The following is a 21,807-nucleotide window of genomic DNA, read 5'->3' as shown; positions in this document are numbered from 1 at the left end:
CCAAGGACAAATGTGTCATCCATCAAGCTGGCCAATCCCATTCCATGTGATAGAGATCGCGCCAGGCGTTTTGTAATTTCCCCTCCTCTCAGAAGTCAGCTACGGGGACGCAGCAGCGTTTCATTCACATTGTCATGACCCTTTAGGACGACTAATTTCAATTCTCATTAACTTCTTTCCGCAATCGTCTTTATTACTTCAATGATCCATTTATTACTTTTACTTATTAAAATGCTGCATTTGCATTTGAAATGAGACACAAGCCTCTCCTACACCTCAAGGTTTTTGGAGTGCTGCAGAGCACTGCTTAGAAGTGAAATGAGACACAAGCCTCTCCTACACCTCAAGGTTTTTGGAGTGCTGCAGAGCACTGCTTAGAAGTGAAGTGAGACAAATGAGAAAGAATGAAAAACAATCTGGGGAGTGGAGCCGATGTTCGTCATGACTAATGAGGTTCTGTAGCACCCATACAGTTCATGCTAATGGGGGATGAAGAGGAGGAGGTGGAGGAGGAGGAGGAGGAGGAGGAGGTGGAGGAGGAGGGTGAAGAAGAGGAGGTGGATGAAGGCTAAGGGTTTCTGTTTAATTGCGGTATGTTAGAGGGGTTAAACTTGGACCATGAAGTAAATTATTCACAATATTAAATACCATCATCTGACAGAAACCCACTCTGAGTGATTAAGGGTGTTATTGTCATTCTCTACTGTTCTGAATGACTGAGATGTACTTATCTTTGTCAGAAATGTAAAGTATGACAAAATAAGGCTTCAGTATAATGTTTCTGTTAGAGAGATACAAACTAGAGAGACAAGCAACGTACAAGAAGACAACGTGTTATGTTTCTTACCTTAGCTCTTGTCCAACAAGATCTATGGAAACTAGAGGAGTGATAAGAGAGGAGAAACAACTGACCGTGAACACAAAGGTGAAACAGCTTTCTGAAAGCTGCACTGCAGAAGGAGCTACAATCAATAAAGCACAAATGCATACGAATCCCAGGAGGCCTCTTCACAGAAATATACATGACTGCATTATCAGGAGGCCTCTTCACAGAAATACACATGACTGCATTATCAGGAGGCCTCTTCACAGAAATATACATGACTGCATTATCAGGAGGCCTCTTCACAGAAATATACATGACTGCATTATCAGGAGGCCTCTTCACAGAAATATACATGACTGCATTATCAGGAGGCCTCTTCACAGAAATACACAAAAATCTACATACTCCTACAACAAACACACAGACACATCCAAGAATATCTAAATAAGCCAAATTGCTTGGAGCTTGATCAGAAAAATATGGCAATTACTGTATATGCAGGCTTCAGCAATTGGAGCATGATTAATTGTTGCAGTTTAGTTATCATAATTGTGAAATTAAATTAAAAGTAAACTTGCAGATATCAGTTAAAAATACTGCAATTCTTTCAGGCGAATTAATTGCATTGAAAAAATAAATCATAGTCCCCGGTCAACAACACTATGAGCTTATTGTTCCCCAACTGTTGTCTGTTTGGGGAGGAATCCAAAAGAGTGTCAACAATAGAGCAGATTGTAGTTTTCATTATTGCTATTGGAGGAAAAAACTATCTTCAGAACACAGTCACAGCTCCAATTACAGAACATGAATCTGGTGTCAGGAGGCCCAGTGTAAGAGGATACCTAAAGAGTATTCAGTCAACATCCCTCTCTCCCCATAGTCAGGCCTATGCATTTCTCTGCAGTCAGTTTCTGTCTGTTTCATCATTCAGTACGGTGGGTATCTATGAAGGACACGGACCCCTGACTGCATTCTGAACGCATTGTGAACTGTGGTCTCTCTCTCTCTCTCTCTCTCTCTCTCTCTCTCTCTCTCTCTCTCTCTCTCTCTCTCTCTCTCTCTCTCTCTCGGATCAGTCCACTCAGCATGAGCTGAGAGCTGTCAGGTAACAATGGCTAGCGGACCAGCAGTCCTGGACAAGACATATCTTTAGAGAGGAAAGATGTGGCCTTGCACCTTTTAGAGAAATCTGCCTCCAGTAAAGAAGAGAAAACAGGACAAACTCCTCCCTGTGGCATTAGAGCTGAACTCACCTCTGATTCCCTTGGAGCGTGTGTTTCGCTTGTCATCGCTCTCCACACTCATCTGGCATTAAGGAAAGAGGACAGGGAGAGTCAGGACATTGCTTTTAATGGAAGAGGAAATTAATAGAAGAATACCAGCCATTACAGACTAACAACCCCAAACGGTTACAGTTCAAATTCATGTCTACTTCCATGTACGCAAACATAATGTAGACAACCTTATATGATACAGTGCACACACAATGCACTTCCTACGGACTCAAGATGAAGCCCATGTACTCACAATGAAACACAAATACACTTACATACACAAACAAAACCCACACAGGCAGGCACACAAACAGAGATTATATATTTTTTCCTGGAAAATGCACCCCCCCCCCCCTCTCTCTCTCTCCCCATCTCCATCTCTTTTCCTATTGCTGGTAAACCTGGGAGTATCACATTGCTATGAGCCATGTTATTTCTCCCTCCAACGGTTGCTGGAAGTTAAAATAAACCTTGAGCACCAGGGAGAACATATCTACTGTACCAATTCCCCCACTCAGTCCTCACACACACACACAGAGAGAGAGAGAGAGAGAGAGAGAGAGAGAGAGAGAGAGAGAGAGAGAGAGAGAGAGAGAGAGAGAGAGAGAGAGAGAGAGAGAGAGAGAGAGAGAGAGAGAGAGAGAGAGAGAGAGAGAGAGAGAGAGAGAGAGAGAGAGAGAGAGAGAGAGAGAGAGAGAGAGAGAGAGAGAGAGAGAGAGAGAAGAGAAGAGAAGAGAAGAGAAGAGAAGAGAAGAGAAGAGAAGAGAAGAGAAGAGAAGAGAAGAGAAGAGAAGAGAAGAGAAGAGAAGAGAAGAGAAGAGAAGAGAAGAGAAGAGACAGTAGATTAATCACCAGAACATTACACGAGTGAAAATTAAAAACAAATTAAAAATGCTTGGAGAGAAAAACAGGTGTTTGTTGTGTTTGAAATCCTCATCCAGTATCAGCCCCCTGCCGCCCCGAACCTGTCCGCTTCACCACCCAGGACCCTCCCCCTCTCTCTAACCCTGTTATTTCCAGCACCTGAGCGGATTGGCATCTCAAAAGAAGTAACATGCAATGCCTACATACATGAGGGCATGGCCTTGTAAGCAAAGGGAATGATAATCATAACTGTGGTGCCTGACCATAGTTGTACATTAGTAATAATAATATTAACAACAACAAAAACATGACTGCTTAGAATCACTGTAATTGCTCTTTTAGGGACCCAGTACTCCCGGTTCACCCGGCAGAGGCCTTGCTTTTAAGGCACAAAAGAGCAGGTGTGAAGCCCCAGCCACACCTCCTGGTACCACCATTCCCATTTCCCCACTCAACAGCTCTATAACAGAGCCAGGCAGGCACACTCTAAAGCTATCAGACGCTTTTTAGACACAATGGGAGCATTAGCTTTGATTACTGAACTTTTATGGCCTGTCCCCCTGCGCTCCCCTGTCCTCCCCCCTCCCCTCCCCTCCACTGTCCTCCCCCCTCTCCTCCCCTTCTCCCCCTCCCCTCCCCTTCCCCTCCACTGTCCTCCCCCTCCCCCAGCATTAGCTGCTTTGTCTCAGTCAGTGGTGAAGTTGGCAGGGCCACAGTGAATTCAAACATCTCTCTCTCTCTCTCTCTCTCTTTCTTTTTCTCTTTTTCTGTCGTTGGCAAAGGCACTTCCTGCTAATAGATCTACTTTTGAAAAGGGAGAGGAGAGAGGGGGGGATAAGAAGTGTGTTGTGTTTTTTTGGGGCGCCCTGAGTTCTGCGTCTCGGGCTGATCCGGAGGTACAGGTGCAGTGTGGGGGCTCCGGGCCCGGCCCCAGCCCTCCCTCCTCCCCTGGCCCCTAGGGCTTTTCATCAGGCACTGCTAATGTGCACCCGTGAAACAAGCCGGCTTTGTACCCCAAACTAAAGGGAGCAGTTTACTCTCTGCGCTCAACTCACGGGCCTGTGTGTGGCATGAGTGGAAAGTTTTACAGGGGATCAAAATGCCACGAGAAGCTAATGAACACAGTTTGTTTAGTCTCTTTCACTGGACAGAAAATGGAGACTGTGTAGTAGCCCCTCCCTCGCTCTCAGTGACCCATGTGACCCGGTGGGCGGAGAAAACAAACGAGGTATCCCTAAAGAGATTCACTGTGTTGACTGTGTCTTATCAATGATGAGCCTGTATACACTTCTGTTTCTCCCGTCTGCTTTTCTGCTTCTTCCCCCCACGTCGATAGTCATCACATGAATCAAACGGGATTGAAAGGAGCCCCCTATTGCTTTCATGTTTGCGTAACCATAGCTACATACATTTAAATAGGTAAGCACAATCTGAGTTCGATTTTAATGTTATGTTTTTTTCCACCTCATTCATTTTGGATGAACACAAAGTCACTGAATGAATCCAGGCGGAATGAGGCCGGCGATTCACCTTATTTTCATAATCTGTTTCAAAGGGCTTTTTTAATGTATGTTCAAACCTATCCTTTGCCTGTGTTGTTTTTTAATTACATTCTTTGAATGAGAAATGTATATGGTGCCCAGATGCTATTTTCCCCGCTGCGAGAGAGAAGAGGGTGTGTGTTTTACCAGAGTAGCTCATGCAGGAGGGCTATGCATCCCTACAGACTGTGTTACATTATCAATTATGTCCCTCTTTGTGTGCCATACAAGCCAGGAAGGCCATCTCTGCTCTGCATTCTGACAGCTATATGTAAATTGCTGGCTGGGGGCAATGACTTCACAGAGAAGGTCACCCCTCTTCCCCTGGTGCACATAAATCTGTATTTTATTCATTTTCAACGTTTACAAGAGGAGAGGGAACCAGGAGAGCATCAGAGAGCCGCGTTCACTAGGCAACCAGCAAGGAAGACTGACATCTTCAAAAATTACCTGCGGACATCAACTGCCAATTAGAGAGGCCTGGTTCCTGGGTCAGGCAGTCACTACTACGTGTCGAGCCCCACCCGGGCTCACTTTAATCATTCACACCATGGAGGAGGAGACACTACTAGAACTAACAGTGTTACACAAGCTTGTGTTTTATCAGACATCATTGCTCTCCATTCCTCTCTCATGCTCTTACTCTGAGGTGAAGTCCTTCAGTACCGATTCCATTCCAGAACAAGGAAATATCTTTGAAATGATTCACTGTTTGATTTAAAGCTTGTTACTGCTACTCCCCTTCAAGAAATCCAAACCAAATCAATAAAAAGCCATCCTTTCTGATGAACCCTGGCCTTCAGAGGGTAGCAAAGCTACTTTCACTAGACCCAGAGGACAACATCCCCTCCTCTCTTTCCCTCCTTCTCCTTCATTCCCCTCACTCCATCCCTCCCTCCATCCCTCCCTTTGCCACAGTTTGTCTCGATTGCTTGAGCACATTTGTCCAAACAGAATTCACTTTTTCAAAACAATTAACACGCAGCCCCAAACTGTAACACGTTGGCCAAAATGACACATTTCATTTGTAAAATGCATTAAGACTCTCAAAAAAATGAAATACATGACACTACCTCCATCAAAACATACAACTTGTTATCTAGTGAAAAGTTATTTCAATCACTCGTTACACAACGGCCCAAAAAAATACTAACTCCAACTATCAATATACCCTAAAGTGGTTAACCCTCTTTATATCGGGGCCATTTGTTGATAATATATTTATAGTATGCACCATAAAAGACAAGTACACATAACAGCATGGATTGTATTATTTTGTCCTAAAATTATTATATAATAAGAGCATGAATATCCAGAAAAATATATATTTTATATTTTTCCATTTTAACTGAGAGATTAACTATCTTCCTCTATGGGCCCCTCTACCTCTCCTTTGTCCTTGCCCTCGGCCTCTTACTTGGTCCATTCTTGCAAACAGCAATAAGAGGTGACCTCTTTTATGCATGAATAGGGACTGATTGCTGATTGAACAATTGTGCAAATAAGTTTCGCACACATGTAGAAGAGGTTCACATTCACGGGATTAATTTGTATCAGCTGTGACCAAATGTTTTAATTTTGTTTGTCATGATTTACTCAACTGAGTTTTGTACTTTTGTAGAGAGTTACATTTACATTTTAGTCAGTTAGCAGACGCTCTTATCCAGAGCGACTTACAGTTAGTGAGTGCATATATTTTTACATACTGGCCCCCCGTGGGAAAAGAACCCACAACCCTGGCGTTGCAAGCGCCAAGCTCTACCAACTGAGCTACACAGGGCTACACAGGTTGCGTTTACTGTTTTAGCAAAAATGTGCTTAGCATTTGCATTGTGTGTGAAAGTAATGACAAATGACTTACAGACTTACAGGTTAACAAAGAAGAATACTGTTCATTAGGTTATGATCGAGATCAAGTGGACCCCAGTTTCATTAAAAGTGTCTTAGCAATCGAGAAAAACTGTAATATGTGCATAAATTCAGGTTAAAATACAAAGTAAAAAAAAATATCCACACAGAGGGGAGCAACCATAATAGTGGGAGAGAAAGAGAGAGAGAGAGAGAGAGAGAGAGAGAGAGAGAGAGAGAGAGAGAGAGAGAGAGAGAGAGAGAGAGAGAGAGAGAGAGAGAGAGAGAGAGAGCAGAGAGAGTAGAGAGAGAGAGAGAGAGAGAGAGAGAGAGAGAGAGAGAGAGAGAGAGAGAGAGAGAGAGAGAGAGAGAGAGAGAGAGAAAGAGAGAGAGAGAGAGAAAGAAAGAAAGAAAGAAAGAAAGACAGACAGACAGACAGACAGAAAGAAAGAAAGAAAGAAAGAAAGAAAGAAAGAAAGAAAGAAAGAAAGAAAGAAAGAAAGAAAGAAAGAAAGAAAGAAAGAAAGAAAGAAAGAAAGAAAGAAAGAAAGAAAGAGAGAGAGAAAGAAAGAGAGAGAGAGAGAGAGAGAGAGAGAGAGAGAGAGAGAGAGAGAGAGAAAGAAAGAAAGAAAGAAAGAAAGAAAGAAAGAAAGAAAGAAAGAAAGAAAGAAAGAAAGAAAGAAAGAAAGAGAGAGAGAGAGAGAGAGAGAGAGAGAGAGAGAGAGAGAGAGAGAGAGAGAGAGAGAGAGAGAGAGAAAGAAAGAAAGAAAGAAGAAAGAAAGAAAGAAAGAAAGAAAGAGAGAGAGAGAGAGAGAGAGAGAGAGAGAGAGAGAGAGAGAGAGAGAGAGAGAGAGAGAGAGAGAGAGAGAGAGAGAGAGAGGGAGAGAGAGAGAGAGCAGAGAGAGGAGAGAGAGAGGGAGAGAGAGAGAGAGCAGAGAGAGAGAGAGAGAGAGAGAGAGAGAGAGAGAGAGAGAGAGAGAGAGAGAGAGAGAGAGAGAGAGAGAGAGAGAGAGAGAGAGAGAGAGAGAGAGAGAGAGAGAGAGAGAGAGAGAGAGAGAGAGAGAGAGAGAGAGAGAGAGAGAGAGAGAGAGAGAGAGAGAGAGAGAGAGAGAGAGAGAGAGAGAGAGAGAGAGAGAGAGAGAGAGAGAGAGAGAGAGAGAGAGAGAGAGAGAGAGAGAGAGAGAGAGAGAGAGAGAGAGAGAGAGAGAGAGAGAGAGAGAGAGAGAGAGAGAGAGAGAGAGAGAGAGAGAGAGGGAAAGAAAGAAAGAAAGAAAGAGAGAGAGAGAGAGAGAGAGAGAGAGAGAGAGAGAGAGAGAGAGAGAGAGAGAGAGAGAGAGAGAGAGAGAGAGAGAGAGAGAGAGAGAGAGAGAGAGAGAGAGAGAGAGAGAGAGAGAGAGAGAGGGAGAGAGAGAGAGAGAGAGAGAGAGAGAGAGAGAGAGAGAGAGAGAGAGAAAGAAAGAAAGAAAGAAAGAAAGAAAGAAAGAAAGAAAGAAAGAAAGAAAGAAAGAAAGAAAGAAAGAAAGAAAGAGCGGGAGAGAGGTTTTATTTTATGCTGATGAGGGTGAATAAGGGGAAAAAATAAAAGCAGCTCAAGGACATCCTCTTGAGATTTTCTGTCTGATGTTAAAAAAAATGCTCTAAAGTGAACTCTGTGGAAGTAAAATGCTGAGCTGAACTGAACTGAGCTGAGCTGTGCTATAGGCTGGGCTGGGCTGGGCTGACAGCAGAGAGGATTTGATGTGCTGTTTGATTTGTTTGCCTGAAGTGCACTGTCCAGCATGCTCATCCAGCAGACCCCCTCCACCCCTCCTCCACCCCTCCTCCACCCCCCATCCTATCCCCTCCTCCTCCCTCTTCCACCACCCCACCCTTCCTCCACCCCCCCTCCTATCCCTCCTCCATCCCCCCTCCACCCCTCCTCCTCCTCCACCCCTCCTCCTCCCTCTCCTCCTCCACCCCCTCCTATCCCTCCTCCATCCCCTCCACCCCTCCGCCTCCTCCTCCACCACCTCCTCCCCCCCCCTTCACCCCCTCTCCTCCTCCTCCTCCTTCTCCTCCTCCCCTCCCCCTCCTCTCCTCCCCCTCCTCCTCCATCCTCCACCCCCACCTCCTATCCCGCCTTGCTGGGCAGTGGTAAAGTGCTCAGAAAGCAGAAACAAAGTGCTGTGCTCTGTCACTCACTTTGATTGGTCTGCTCTGCAGTCTCTGTGTGGGCTGGCAGCGGCTGATCCTCTCGCCTCGCGTCCACCGCTGATTCAGGAGCTCACCCCGAAACTCATTTTCTGAACCGGGGGGGGGGGGGGGGCAAAATAGGAGAAAATAAGAAAGAGTCATTTTAAATAACAACACCAGCAGAGGAGGAGGAGGAGGAGGAGGGGGAGGAGGGGGAGGAGTGAGGAGGAGGAGGGTGAGGAGGAGGAAGAGGAGGAGGGAGGAGGAGGGTGAGGAGGAGGAGAAGGAGGAGGAGGAGGAGGAGGAGGAGGAGGAGGGGGGAGGGAGGGAGGGAGGAGGAGGAGGGGGAGGGTGAGGAGGAGGAGGAGGTTGAGGAGGGTGATGGGGGGAAGAGGAGGAGGAGGAGGAGGAGGAGGGAGGGGGAGGGAGGAGGAGGAGGAGGAGGGGGGAGGAGGGTGAAAGGGAGGGGGGAGGAGGAGGAGGAGGAGGAGGAGGAGGAGGGTGATGGGACGGATGAGGGTGATGTGGAGGGGGAGGAGGAGGAGGAGGAGGAGGAGGGTGATGTGGAGGAGGAGGGGAAGGTGGAGGGTGATGGAGAGGGGAAGGTGGAGGGTGACGGAGAGGGGGTTGGGTAGGGTAGGGCAGGGCGGGGCGCTCATACTCCAGGCACTAAAGAAACACACACGTCAGTATGCACACTAAAGTGCCCCAGCTGGAGTCTCTGTCAGTCTGCTATTAGAATCAATCACATTTGTGCATTTTTATTGAGCTTTTCAGTAGTTGGGTGCATATGAGCAAGGTGGGGGATGGTTCAGAAGGAGAGAGGAAAGAGGGAATGGTCAGTAAATAATGAATCATCCATAAATCAAGAGCCTTTTTGTTCTTTTTTCATCAAGGTAATAGCTGTTCCCTTCATCACACATTGTGGGATAGAAAGAAGCTGAACTATTATCAAACCTGGTTCTATCCTTGCAGTTTTATAGCCAAGACTAAAATGATCATCCACTCTGGAGCTGTCCACAGATGTGGTTCTGAAGTGTCTTAAATAATGAGAGCACAGACCTTCACAGAATGTGAAGAAAATACAATTTGAGAAAAAAAGAACAAACTTTCACAGCTAACTAATGAAACCCTGAACTATAAACATTTAAAATCATGCAAATCTGTACAAGACTACTCTTCACTATATTTTCACACTTAGTGACTTCAAGGTGGCCAGAGGGTAAATAAGCTAGCATCCAACCACCCTGCTCCTAGCACCCAACCACCCTGCTCCTAGCATCCAACCACCCTGCTCCTAGCATCCAACCATCCTGCTCCTAGCACCCAACCATCCTGCTCCTAGCACCCAACCATCCTGCTCCTAACACCCAACCACCCTGCTCCTAGCACCCAACCATCCTGCTCCTAGCATCCAACCACCCTGCTCCTAGCACCCAACCATCCTGCTCCTAGCACCCAACCATCCTGCTCCTAGCATCCAACCACCCTGCTCCTAGCACCCAACCATCCTGCTCCTAGCATCCAACCACCCTGCTCCTAACATCCAACCACCCTGCTCCTAGCACCCAACCATCCTGCTCCTAGCACCCAACCACCCTGCTCCTAGCACCCAACCACCCTGCTCCTAGCACCCAACCACCCTGCTCCTAGCACCCAACCACCCTGCTCCTAGCACCCAACCACCCTGCTCCTAGCACCCAACCACCCTGCTCCTAGCACCCAACCACCCTGCTCCTAGCACCCAACCACCCTGCTCCTAGCACCCAGACACCCTGCTCCTAGCACCCAACCACCCTGCTCAGAGCACCCAACCACCCTGCTCCTAGCACCCAACCATCCTGCTCCTAGCACCCAACCACCCTGCCCCTAGCACCAGACACCCTGCTCCTTACACCCTCCTGCCCTGTCTCCTCTCTCCCATTCTGGTGAATTTCCTGAGCAGTGAGTGTCTGTCCTGAAGTCCCATCTGTCTCTACCCGGGCATGGGCACCTGCAGCTAGAGCTCCTACAGAGAGGGAGTGGCACAGCCCAAGTCAAACTCCCACACTAACTGCTCCACAACTAAAACACACCCCCAAGTCAAACTCCCACACTAACTGCTCCACAACTAAAACACACCCCCAAGTCAAACTCCCACACTAACTGCTCCACAACTAAAACACACCCCCAAGTCAAACTCCCACACTAACTGCTCCACAACTAAAACACACCCCCAAGTCAAACTCCCACACTAACTGCTCCACAACTAAAACACACCCCCAAGTCAAACTCCCACACTAACTGCTCCACAACTAAAACACACCCCCAAGTCAAACTCCCACACTAACTGCTCCACAACTAAAACACACCCCCAAGTCAAACTCCCACACTAACTGCTCCACAACTAAAACACACCCCCAAGTCAAACTCCCACACTAACTGCTCCACAACTAAAACACACCCCCAAGTCAAACTCCCACACTAACTGCTCCACAACTAAAACACACCCCCAAGTCAAACTCCCACACTAACTGCTCCACAACTAAAACACACCCCCAAGTCAAACTCCCACACTAACTGCTCCACAACTAAAACACACCCCCAAGTCAAACTCCCACACTAACTGCTCCACAACTAAAACACACTCCAAAGTCAAACTCCCACACTAACTGCTCCACAACTAAAACACCCCCCCAAGTCAAACTCCCACACTAACTGCTCCACAACTAAAACACACCCCCAAGTCAAACTCCCACACTAACTGCTCCACAACTAAAACACACCCCCAAGTCAAACTCCCACACTAACTGCTCCACAACTAAAACACACTGACTCTTGTTTCTTTTATCATCTGTCTCAATTTTTACTCTCTCTCCACCGCTTTCAATCTTCTCAACTTTTCAATTTCCTCATATCTTCTCTTTCTTGAACCTCTTACACTCTGTCTATTTTAGTAATGAATGCAGTGACAAAACATGAGCTGTTATATAAACAGATGTATAGGAGTATCAGTCACAGCCTAGTCCTCATCTCAGAGATAGCAGACAGACAGCACCTATCCTACAGTCACAGCCCAGTCCTCGTCTCAGAGATAGCAGACAGACAGCACCTATCCTACAGTCACAGCCCAGTCCTCGTCTCAGAGATAGCAGACAGACAGCACCTATCCTACAGTCACAGCCTAGTCATCGTCTCAGAGATAGCAGACAGACAGCACCTATCCTACAGTCACAGCCCAGTCCTCGTCTCAGAGATAGCAGACAGACAGCACCTATCCTACAGTCACAGCCTAGTCCTCGTCTCAGAGATAGCAGACAGACAGCACCTATCCTACAGTCACAGCCTAGTCCTCGTCTCAGAGATAGCAGACAGAGAGCACCTATCCTACAGTCAGCCTAGTCCTCGTCTCAGAGATAGCAGACAGACAGCACCTATCCTACAGTCACAGCCTAGTCCTCGTCTCAGAGATAGCAGACAGAGAGCACCTATCCTACAGTCAGCCTAGTCCTCGTCTCAGAGATAGCAGACAGACAGCACCTATCCTACAGTCACAGCCCAGTCCTCATCTCAGAGATAGCAGACAGACAGCACCTATCCTACAGTCACAGCCCAGTCTTCATCTCAGAGATAGCAGACAGACAGCACCTATCCTACAGTCACAGCCCAGTCCTCGTCTCAGAGATAGCAGACAGACAGCACCTATCCTACAGTCAGAGCCCAGTCCTCATCTCAGAGATAGCAGACTGACAGCACCTATCCTACAGTCACAGCCCAGTCCTCATCTCAGAGATAGCAGACAGACAGCACCTATCCTACAGTCACAGCCTAGTCCTCGTCTCAGAGATAGCAGACAGACAGCACCTATCCTACAGTCACAGCCCAGTCCTCATCTCAGAGATAGCAGACAGACAGCACCTATCCTATAGTCACAGCCTAGTCCTCGTCTCAGAGATAGCAGACAGACAGCACCTATCCTACAGTCACAGCCCAGTCCTCGTCTCAGAGATAGCAGACATACAGCACCTATCCTACAGTCAGAGCCCAGTCCTCGTCTCAGAGATAGCAGACAGACAGCACCTATCCTACAGTCAGAGCCCAGTCCTCGTCTCAGAGATAGCAGACAGACAGCACCTATCCTACAGTCAGAGCCCAGTCCTCGTCTCAGAGATAGCAGACAGACAGTGAGACAACAAAAGGCTGTTTCCATGTCAGAGCAGTCCCGAGCTACCCCCCTCCTCCTTAACCCACCTCCCTCTTCCCCCCACCTCAGCCCAGCACAGCACAACCCAACGCACTCCACAGATGCTTGTTTATCAACTTTCCCTCTTCCTTAGAAAAGTGATCACAACAGTCATACTGTTAATCTCTATCTCAATTTAATTAAATTAAAAGGGCTTTTTTGGCATGGGAATCATACAGTGAGCTACAACAGTATTGGGACAGTGGCCATTTTTGTAGTTTTTTTGGCTCTGTACTCCAGCACTTTGGATTTGAAATGATACAATGACTATGAGGTTAAACTGCAGACTGTCACCTTTAATTTGAGTGTATTTACATCAATATTGGATGAATCGTTTAGATATTACAGCACTTTTTGTAAATAGTCCCCCCATTTTAGGGGACCAAAAGTATTGGGACAAATTCACTTACAGTATATGTGTGTTAAAGTGGTCAAACGGTTTGTATTTGGTCCCATATTCATAGCACGCAATGATTACACCAAGCTTGTGACTCTACAAACTTGCTGGATGCATTTGCTGTTTGTTTTGGCTGTAATTTCAGATTATTTTGTGCCCAATAGAAATTAACGATAAATAATGTATTGTGTCATTTTGGAGTCACTTTTATTATAAATAAGAATATAATATGTTTTCTAAACACTTCTACATTAATGTGGATACTACCATGATTACAGATAATCCCCTGAATAAATTGTGAATAATGATGAGTGAGAAAGTTACAGACGCACAAATATCATAGCCCGCCAAAAATGCTAACCTCCCCTGTTATTGTAATGGTGAGAGGTTAGCATGTCTTGGGGGTATGATATAAAATGCTAACCTCCCCTGTTATTGTAATGGTGAGAGGTTAGCATGTCTTGGGGGTATGATATAAAATGCTAACCTCCCCTGTTATTGTAATGGTGAGAGGTTAGCATGTCTTGGGGGTATGGTATTTATGCTTCTATAACTTTCTCACTCATCATATCTAATCCTATAGTCAATACTAACTAAGGCCTGACATCCATCCTGGAAAGGCTTGCCCCTTGCTAAAGCCCATTCACCCTGTGCTAAAGAAGCAAACCAGTAAAAAGCAGCAGAGCTCCTCATTTGGAGATCAGGTGACATTCACTGTGAATTAAATTACTGCCATCTCATCATTTAGTAATGAGAGAGCTGGAAAGCTGACAATTAATTGATTGTCAGGGATGTTCATTTCAGACACAGTAGAGAAAGGCAAGTGAATGAAAATGTACAATGACTGAAGGAATGAAAATACAATCTTTAACTGGGGGACATGGCCTTTTCAAAACCGCAAAGAAAATTGTTTTTTTTCCAGGATAGTGACAAACTATCTAGTTAGTGACAAACTCAGACAAATCACATTTAGCAAAAAAATGTAGAGTAATAAGATTTTTTTTTTTTTTTTGGGGGAGAATGGAGCAAAGACAGATATTAAATCCATAGTTAGATTAAACACCAGAGTATGCTGTTACAATAATCCAAAATGGGCCAGCTGTACACCCCTGGTAGAGTTAAGCAGGATTTAGAGATAAATCTGAGTGATTACCGACGACCTAGACAAGGCTCTTAACAAAAGTGGAGAAATGATAAGTTCTGTACAAACATAAAAGCCTACACTAGCTGCACACAAATAATTATAATTATAATAATAGGCCTAGTAATAATAATAATACATTCATGAAAAGCATTAATACATTAAGTAATTTCATCCTACTGAATGTAATATGGATTTTTTTTTTTTTTACATGAAACTATAAATATTCGATCAAAATTGCCAAGAATAGACCGTTCCAGAAGGTCAAAAGCAAACAGACCTTACAGTAAACGAAACTAATAAAATAATGTTTGACAGAATGAGACAAAGTGCCTTTGAGAAGGACAGAGGGTCTCGCACAGAGGAAGCAGTCTGGAGGACAGGACAGCTCCATGGAAACCAGGTTTGGGAGGAGCCATAAGGAAACCATAAACAACAAGAGAGATCGATCCACACTTATTCGCTATTCCGACACTTTTACCGGTTTCTTTTTTTACAGTTATGATGTGGGCTAAACGTTTTTGACGGTGTTAAAAGCCTCTTGATAAATGCTGAAAAGACTGTTGTCAATAAGTCTTATTTACTAAAGAATAATAGTATGCTCCTACTCAAGCCACATGCATCCTCTTAGAGTTATCATTTCTGAAGGAACACTTGTTCAGTATCAAGTCCGTGTCCCACACGAAAATAGTCTGAGGCCTATAAGAGAGGCTTTTAGTTCTAAAATGGCCATAACGGAATACTCCAACTGCATAACAATCATTATTCCAAGGTTTTTGTTATAAATGGCACTTCTCTCTACATTGACTGCTTGGACGACCCTGGCCCTTGGCGCCATCGCTCAGGTTTCTGATATGCTTTGAATGACGAGGGCGCAATTTGGCCCAGCTGCTCCTCTCGATGAGGTTATTTCACTCTCCTCTGCTATGATCAATTTGGCCCCAGCTGCCAGCACCACGGGCGATGGGGGCATTTCAACCCATGATAAGAGTTCAGTCAGCCTCGAGGATACAAACTTAGATCTAAATGTACCGTTTTATAATAACAAATATTCATATTCATAAATCAAACAATCAAAGCTTTAATAGTTTATACGAGGTGTGTGAAATAGCATACTATATAAAGCAATTAAAAACACAGGTATAAGATACTCTAATTATTATCTACAAAAAATATATTTGTCCCACATGTATTTAGGCTTACTATAAATTGTGTAAAAGTAGCCTAAAATAAACTAGGCTATTTGGCTATTCTAGAGAAAAGAAACACACTGTAGATTCTCTCTCTCTATATATAAACTATCTAGTTAGTGAGAGAGAGAATCTACAGTGTATATAAATTGCTCTACCTACCATGGACCGGCTGCAATTTCGTTATAATAAACTTAGACCTGGGTGCCCATATCAATCTGGCACTGCTATAGCAAAGTAACTAAAATATAACATTTTATTCGACGGCGTTATAATGTTCACTATAGGACTAGCAGTGCAGTTGCCTTGTGGCAGCATAGTAACCCTCCCTCATAGAAAAGTAACCATAGTAATAATAGATAGTTGTAGTAGCAGTAGTAGCTAGTTGGGAAAGCATGCGGTCGTTCTCGGGAGAGACCAGCCTATTTGCTGTATCCTACAGATATGAACACAGCAGTCCAAACTTTCGACCAGAGGACATTTTTTCATAATGGCCTACCTAGTATTTCATTCTCATCCTCCATCTTAGGCGCAGGTGCTTTGACAGACCGCATGGCCATCTACGTAGAGAGAGCAGCATCGTTCTAAACAACATGCCATTAACCTGACTCAAACCAGATCAGTACGAATGGCCAAAGTAAACATACCAGACAGAAGTCGCCGAAATAGATTTTCGAACGGGCACGTTGAGTGTTACTCGATTCTCAAATCAAAAATAATATTCTAAGGACTTTTATCTGCGCGTCTGACCAAGGGCGCCTGACATTTGAAGGGAGCATCTATGTTTTCTGCTGCACATCAAATGGCCACCCCTCCTCTATCCTCCTCCATCCCATACGCTTGGCTGGGACTCCTGTGCAACGCCGATTGTTCGACCTTAATTACACACAGCCATATGGAACTAACAAACGCCCAGTAAAGCGAGTTTGCCAAAATAATTCAGAGGATAGTCAGCCAGAATAAAATCGACAAAATAGTGATCAAACATTTAAGTGGTCAACTGCGTAATAGCAAGGTAATAGCGATTGATGATCTAATCTATTTCAAAGACAAAGTGATATCAAAGCAAAGGACAGAAATTGAAGCACTATGCACATTCAACACAAACAGCTATGTTTCGAGATCAATGCGGAAGGAGCACTATGCACATTCAACACAAACAGCTGTGTTTCGAGATCAATGCGGATTTACGTTTTTTAGAGTTGGTTTGCCGGAAACACAATGACTAACTATACCCACACAAGCAGAGTCACAGCTAAAAGTGTGTAATGATCACCGATAATATAAAAGAGAGCGTCATAGTTGACTAATATGGACTAGTCGCTATGATTTTAGTACGCTAAATAGATATCCGTTTCTCTTTAATAAAGGCTTATTCTCCCAAACACAGTAATGTCAACAAATAGCCTACACGTCAGATTGTGGAAGCCTAATTGCCTCACCGAGGAAATATAATTGCAGGAAAGAAGGTAATACACTGTTAAACAAAAGCCATATTCTCATCCAAAAAAGTCAACCTTGATTGCAAAGGGCAGGTGCATCCTATAAATCCCAAAACATAAACTACAGACCGTGAAATGACAAATAAAACACTATCAAGTCATGGCCACACTCACTCCATCCTCCTTGGGTACCAACTCCAAATGCATGATAACAAAGATGTTGAAACGAATACAATAGTGTAACGTTAAAGTTGTCCAAAAGCATGAATACATTGGTATTATAAACAATCAGTTGTTATAGATTTGCTGTAGACTATTCAGAGTGAACAATAATAACGTGTTATTACCTGAATCCCTAAATATTTCCTTAGGATTTTCCCTATACGTCTTCCTCCTGTTTTGGGTGAGTTCAGTTCGTTGTCAAGTAGTTTGGTGGACGATGTCCTCAGTTACAGCTCGAATAAAATCGTATTCTAGTCCCGTAGCCTATAACATCCAGATGTCGATCAGTGAAAACGCGAGCGCAAGACGGCCTCCTGAAAAGGGCGACAGCGCCGAGCTCCAGATCAAGGCGTTAAATGTTACTTGTTTGTAAGCAAAAACATGGCTTCATTTGCCTTTGTCAGCGAGAAATCGTAATATTGACTTACCTTTCCCACATGACCCCCCCCACACACACACCATCACCACCCCTTTCCGCCCTTTGCCATGACATCACGGAAGCTGTAGTAAAACCGATACCATGAGATGGGCAGGGCTTTAGGTAGCCCCACTATAATTCAATAGGCATGTATAGCCTACGCTCTCTCTCTCTCTCTGCTTCTCTCTCTCTCTCTTTCTCTTTCTCTCTCATACACACACACACACACACACACACACACACACACACACACACACACACACACACACACATACACTCTTATTTAATCGAAGAAAACATTTTGATTAGCATTACTAGGCTTTTATTAAGTATATATATATATATATATTCGATTTCAATAGCCTTGTCACGGATATATATATATTTTTTTTACAAATCTATATGATCCGATACTCTTTCTATCAGGGAGGATAGGCTGGCTTTAGAAGGGAACAACCAACACCATAATTAGTTTATTTTCCGCCGAGAGAAACATCTTTGATACTTCATAAAATAATGCATACGTTACAATTGTGACCTACACCCTTCACCACTCATTGGAGCTGGTACTGTCTAATAACTCACACAATGGACACTTTTCGGGCAGGGGATTGATGTATGCCCTTCGATAGTATGTATTGCTGGGGATGACAGAATCGGATCATTTCTTCGTTTCGAGTGCATATGAGAAGTTGCTTTGGAAAACACAGAGAGAGTGGGCTAAGTAAGTCTCCATGGAAAATCGCAGTAGGCTATAGTTAAAGACTTTAACGAAACTGAATAGTGTTGTAAAAAAACATACTAATTATTGAGATTCAAATAATTATAACACACGATGGTAAAACGTTTAAATCGTTGTTTCGTTTCTATTTCTATCAAATAAAAATAATATCTTGAGCGGCCAGTGAAACTTTGCCATATGCTCAAACTTCTCAATGGTGATTGCAGCATTCTTGTGGCAGTGATTAAACGATGGGTTTAATGTTCTGTGTGGGCCACTTGCCATGGATAACATTCTGCAAATAGAGACCTGTAAATATTACAGCATTTTGAAACTTGGAATCACTCCCAAATGTTGTGGTTTTGCTTTGCTGTTTGAAACCATTAGTGAAAATGACAACCATACATTACAAGCCATTTGAGAATAGTCCCCACAAATGCCATCCTTTATCTCGTCTCTCCACGCCGGGGCACGTGGGGAATATTCAAAAATCCAACCTTCAGCTTTCAGAAATTCTATTAAATTCTTATCTCTTTGCAGCAGGCTGTTTTTTTTTTGTTGCAATCCCATTGTTATGCATTGGAGCTGAAATCAATCACTGGCGTCCTGCACGCCGCATCACTATGATTTCAGTTGTGCGGCTCAGAGCGAGGCGCTAGTCAACACAACAGCATCAACAACCGAGTGAACGAAAAGGCGGAAACAAACATCCGCTGCGCCACCCGTGATCCGAGAAATACACTCTTGAGAAAGCTCATGAGAAGCCAGGTGAATGCCCACTGCTGAAGTGTGTGTGACATAATCTACGCTTTGAGAGGATTTTAAGAATCACATTGTTGAGAACACACACAATCACAAACAGCAAGAAGGCTACAGTAAGTTTGAACTTGTCTTGTATGACTTCAGGGCCCCACATAGCTCCTTTGCCCTCTCGCCCTCTATGGTTTCAGGACCTTGGACAGCAAGCATTGCGTGCTCAATAGGCTTGTTCTGTAAAACTCACCGAATTGGATTGTCTTTCCAGCCTATGACAAGCTTGATAACGTATCTATGGGCCTACGTCTTGCAACAAAGGCTAAATTACTTTTCTCTATTGATGTATGCAATATTAGGCCCATCAGTTTATAGCCTAAATACGGTTTCATATAAATATCCTATCATAACGCACCAATACACGTTAGTCATTCGACTAGCCTAAGTAAATGTGTTCCTTCAAAATGGCCATATTCTGATATCTTATTTTTGCTTTATTCGTATTGATACCCTAATCCAATCTTTTATTTTGTGGGCCCCCGGATTTCTTAAAAACTTCCCCAAAAGTTTCGAGAAACAACTCCATTGTTTTTCCCAATTTAATGACCCCGAGCAGTTCGTCGGTTACCAGCTGGTAAACTTTTTTCTTCAACCGGTTGTTAGTCTTGCTGCAGATGGGCTCGTCAATGGTCACGTCGCTCCAGACTACAATTAGAACGGTGGTTATATTGTGACGGGCCCATGGTCAGTATAAATATTGTATATGGTGGCAGCTGAAAGGAGGAGGTGGGGAGCCCCGACTCAGAGAAGTCCCTCGACAGATGGAACAATCTGACAGACAACAAGAGAAAGTTTTAATATGCCTGCAGCCTGCAGCCTGGGATGGCATTGTCCCCACGGTAGGCTACTGAGCCACACGTCCCCGGGGGAATACACTGGCCTTTGTCTGGGGAAAGTCTACCGGGGTTAGGGAGTTTAGATTTCGGTTATTCGAAGGTTCATCACAAGTTTTAAGGAATATGTAGGCTATTTAGAAATACAGTATAATAATCTGTGAAATTGTGTATGTTTTGGTTTCTTGAGCAACAACCTGTCTTTTTAAAGTAGCAAAAGTCAAACATTTATCTCTGAGTAAATCCAACTACATTTTTAGAATAATTAAAAGCAACGGTCTGAGTTGAATCAACAAGTAATACCGGTATTCTAGACTTTGTGGGAGGCATCATTTAGAATTTTAAATAAATTACTAAATTATTGTCACTATCATGTCCCTATAGGCCTAGGCAAAAAAAAACAAATAAATAATAATTATATTGCAACAGAATATTAACATGACCCGAAAATGGCAGTTAGTAGCTACACAAACAAATACATTATGAAGACTATTTATTTGAGTTGTGGTGCAACAGTGTCGCCAACTCTTGCATTGGAATCTCGAAAATCACAAACAACATTATTTTCTAGCCTGCATCACACAAACAACTCACTATAAAACACCTGTTCAGTCCAAGTACGCTACCTGTCAATAGGAAAAATAAGATTAGGTTACTATACTAACCTATAAAAGTGCGACACAGCTTCATGTTTGCGGTCCCCTCTTGTCCCACACGCGACTGTCAATTACTGAGATGTTAACTTCTCTGGAAAAAAAGTTGTAGTAAACTTCTTTCAACTTGTAAGTGGGATAGGGGAGGGGGTGGGGGTAATTGCAGTTAGCTCAAGCCAAACCAATCAGACCGGGCCGTGCAAAGAAGTATTTGACTGCTGCCAACTCCCTTAGCCAATCCCAGCCGGTCATTCTCAGCTTTCAACAGCAATGCTCAATGGCTTTAGAACTCCAACACAAAGGACATTTGGTACGCACGCCTGGTCTGGACAGTCGACTACTGGGACTCAAATACTCTGCATTCTTTTATGGAAACTTTAGTTTTCAAAAACGTGAACATTTAAAATCTTTAACTTTACTTTCAAAGTCCTTTTGAGTATGATCCTGTATATCCTGTATATATAACCTAACTCACATACAGTATACTCAGCTCTCAGGTATGTAACAACATGGTCACAACCACTTGGTTTTAGTTGTCTAAATAACCCACTACCACAACAACAACAACAACAACTACCACAACAACAACAACAACCACAACAACAACAACTACCACAACAACAACAACTACCACAACAACAACAACTATCACAACAACAACAACTACCACAAAAACAACAACTACGACACCACCACCACCACCACCATCACAACCTCCACCACCACCACCACCACCACCACCACCACCACCACCACCACCACCACCACCTCCACCACCACCAACACTACCACCACCTCCACCACCTCCACCACCTCCACCACCACCAACACTACCACCACCTCCACCACCTCCACCACCTCCACCACCACCACTACCACCTCCACCACCACTTCCACCACCACCACCAGCTCCACCTCCAGCACAACCACCACCAAAACCACCACCACCTCCACCACCTCTGCCACCAGCACCATCTCCACTACCACCACCACCACCTCCATCACCACCACCACTTTTACCGTCAACAGTTTCTTAATGAACCAGAAAATAAAGAGTTATTTCTGGTTGTTTATCAAGGTTTGCTTGGTGACTCATTGGATCTGCTTTGTAGTGTACCCCTCAGGTGATGTGTCACTGTCATTGTGCAACCCTTTGGGATGAAAGTCTTTAGCCTGCACTTCACAACATCCATCAACAACCAGGTCTGTATTTCAGATCAAGACATGCAG

General features: G+C 44.2%; 1 protein-coding gene across 1 annotated transcript in view; it reads right to left on the bottom strand.

Annotated features, from left to right (window-relative positions):
• Positions 1 to 20,666, bottom strand: part of LOC121546582 (myelin transcription factor 1-like) — a 25,493-nt gene extending 4,827 nt beyond the window's left edge. The window contains exons 1-4 of the mRNA XM_045209276.1: positions 20,590 to 20,666; positions 8,535 to 8,635; positions 2,080 to 2,131; positions 848 to 878 (exon numbers count right to left, since the gene is read on the bottom strand). Of these exons, the coding sequence (XP_045065211.1) occupies positions 848 to 878; positions 2,080 to 2,131; positions 8,535 to 8,635; positions 20,590 to 20,614 (209 nt within the window). The 5' untranslated portion in view covers positions 20,615 to 20,666. The remainder of the gene's footprint in view (positions 1 to 847; positions 879 to 2,079; positions 2,132 to 8,534; positions 8,636 to 20,589) is intronic.
• Between the last annotated feature and the right edge of the window lie 1,141 nt (positions 20,667 to 21,807).

This window comes from Coregonus clupeaformis, chromosome 30, assembly GCF_020615455.1.
Source record: "Coregonus clupeaformis isolate EN_2021a chromosome 30, ASM2061545v1, whole genome shotgun sequence".
In the NCBI taxonomy this organism is placed as follows: Eukaryota; Metazoa; Chordata; class Actinopteri; order Salmoniformes; family Salmonidae; genus Coregonus; species Coregonus clupeaformis.
Note: the sequence above shows the minus strand (reverse complement) of the source record. Positions and strands in the feature narration are given on the sequence as shown.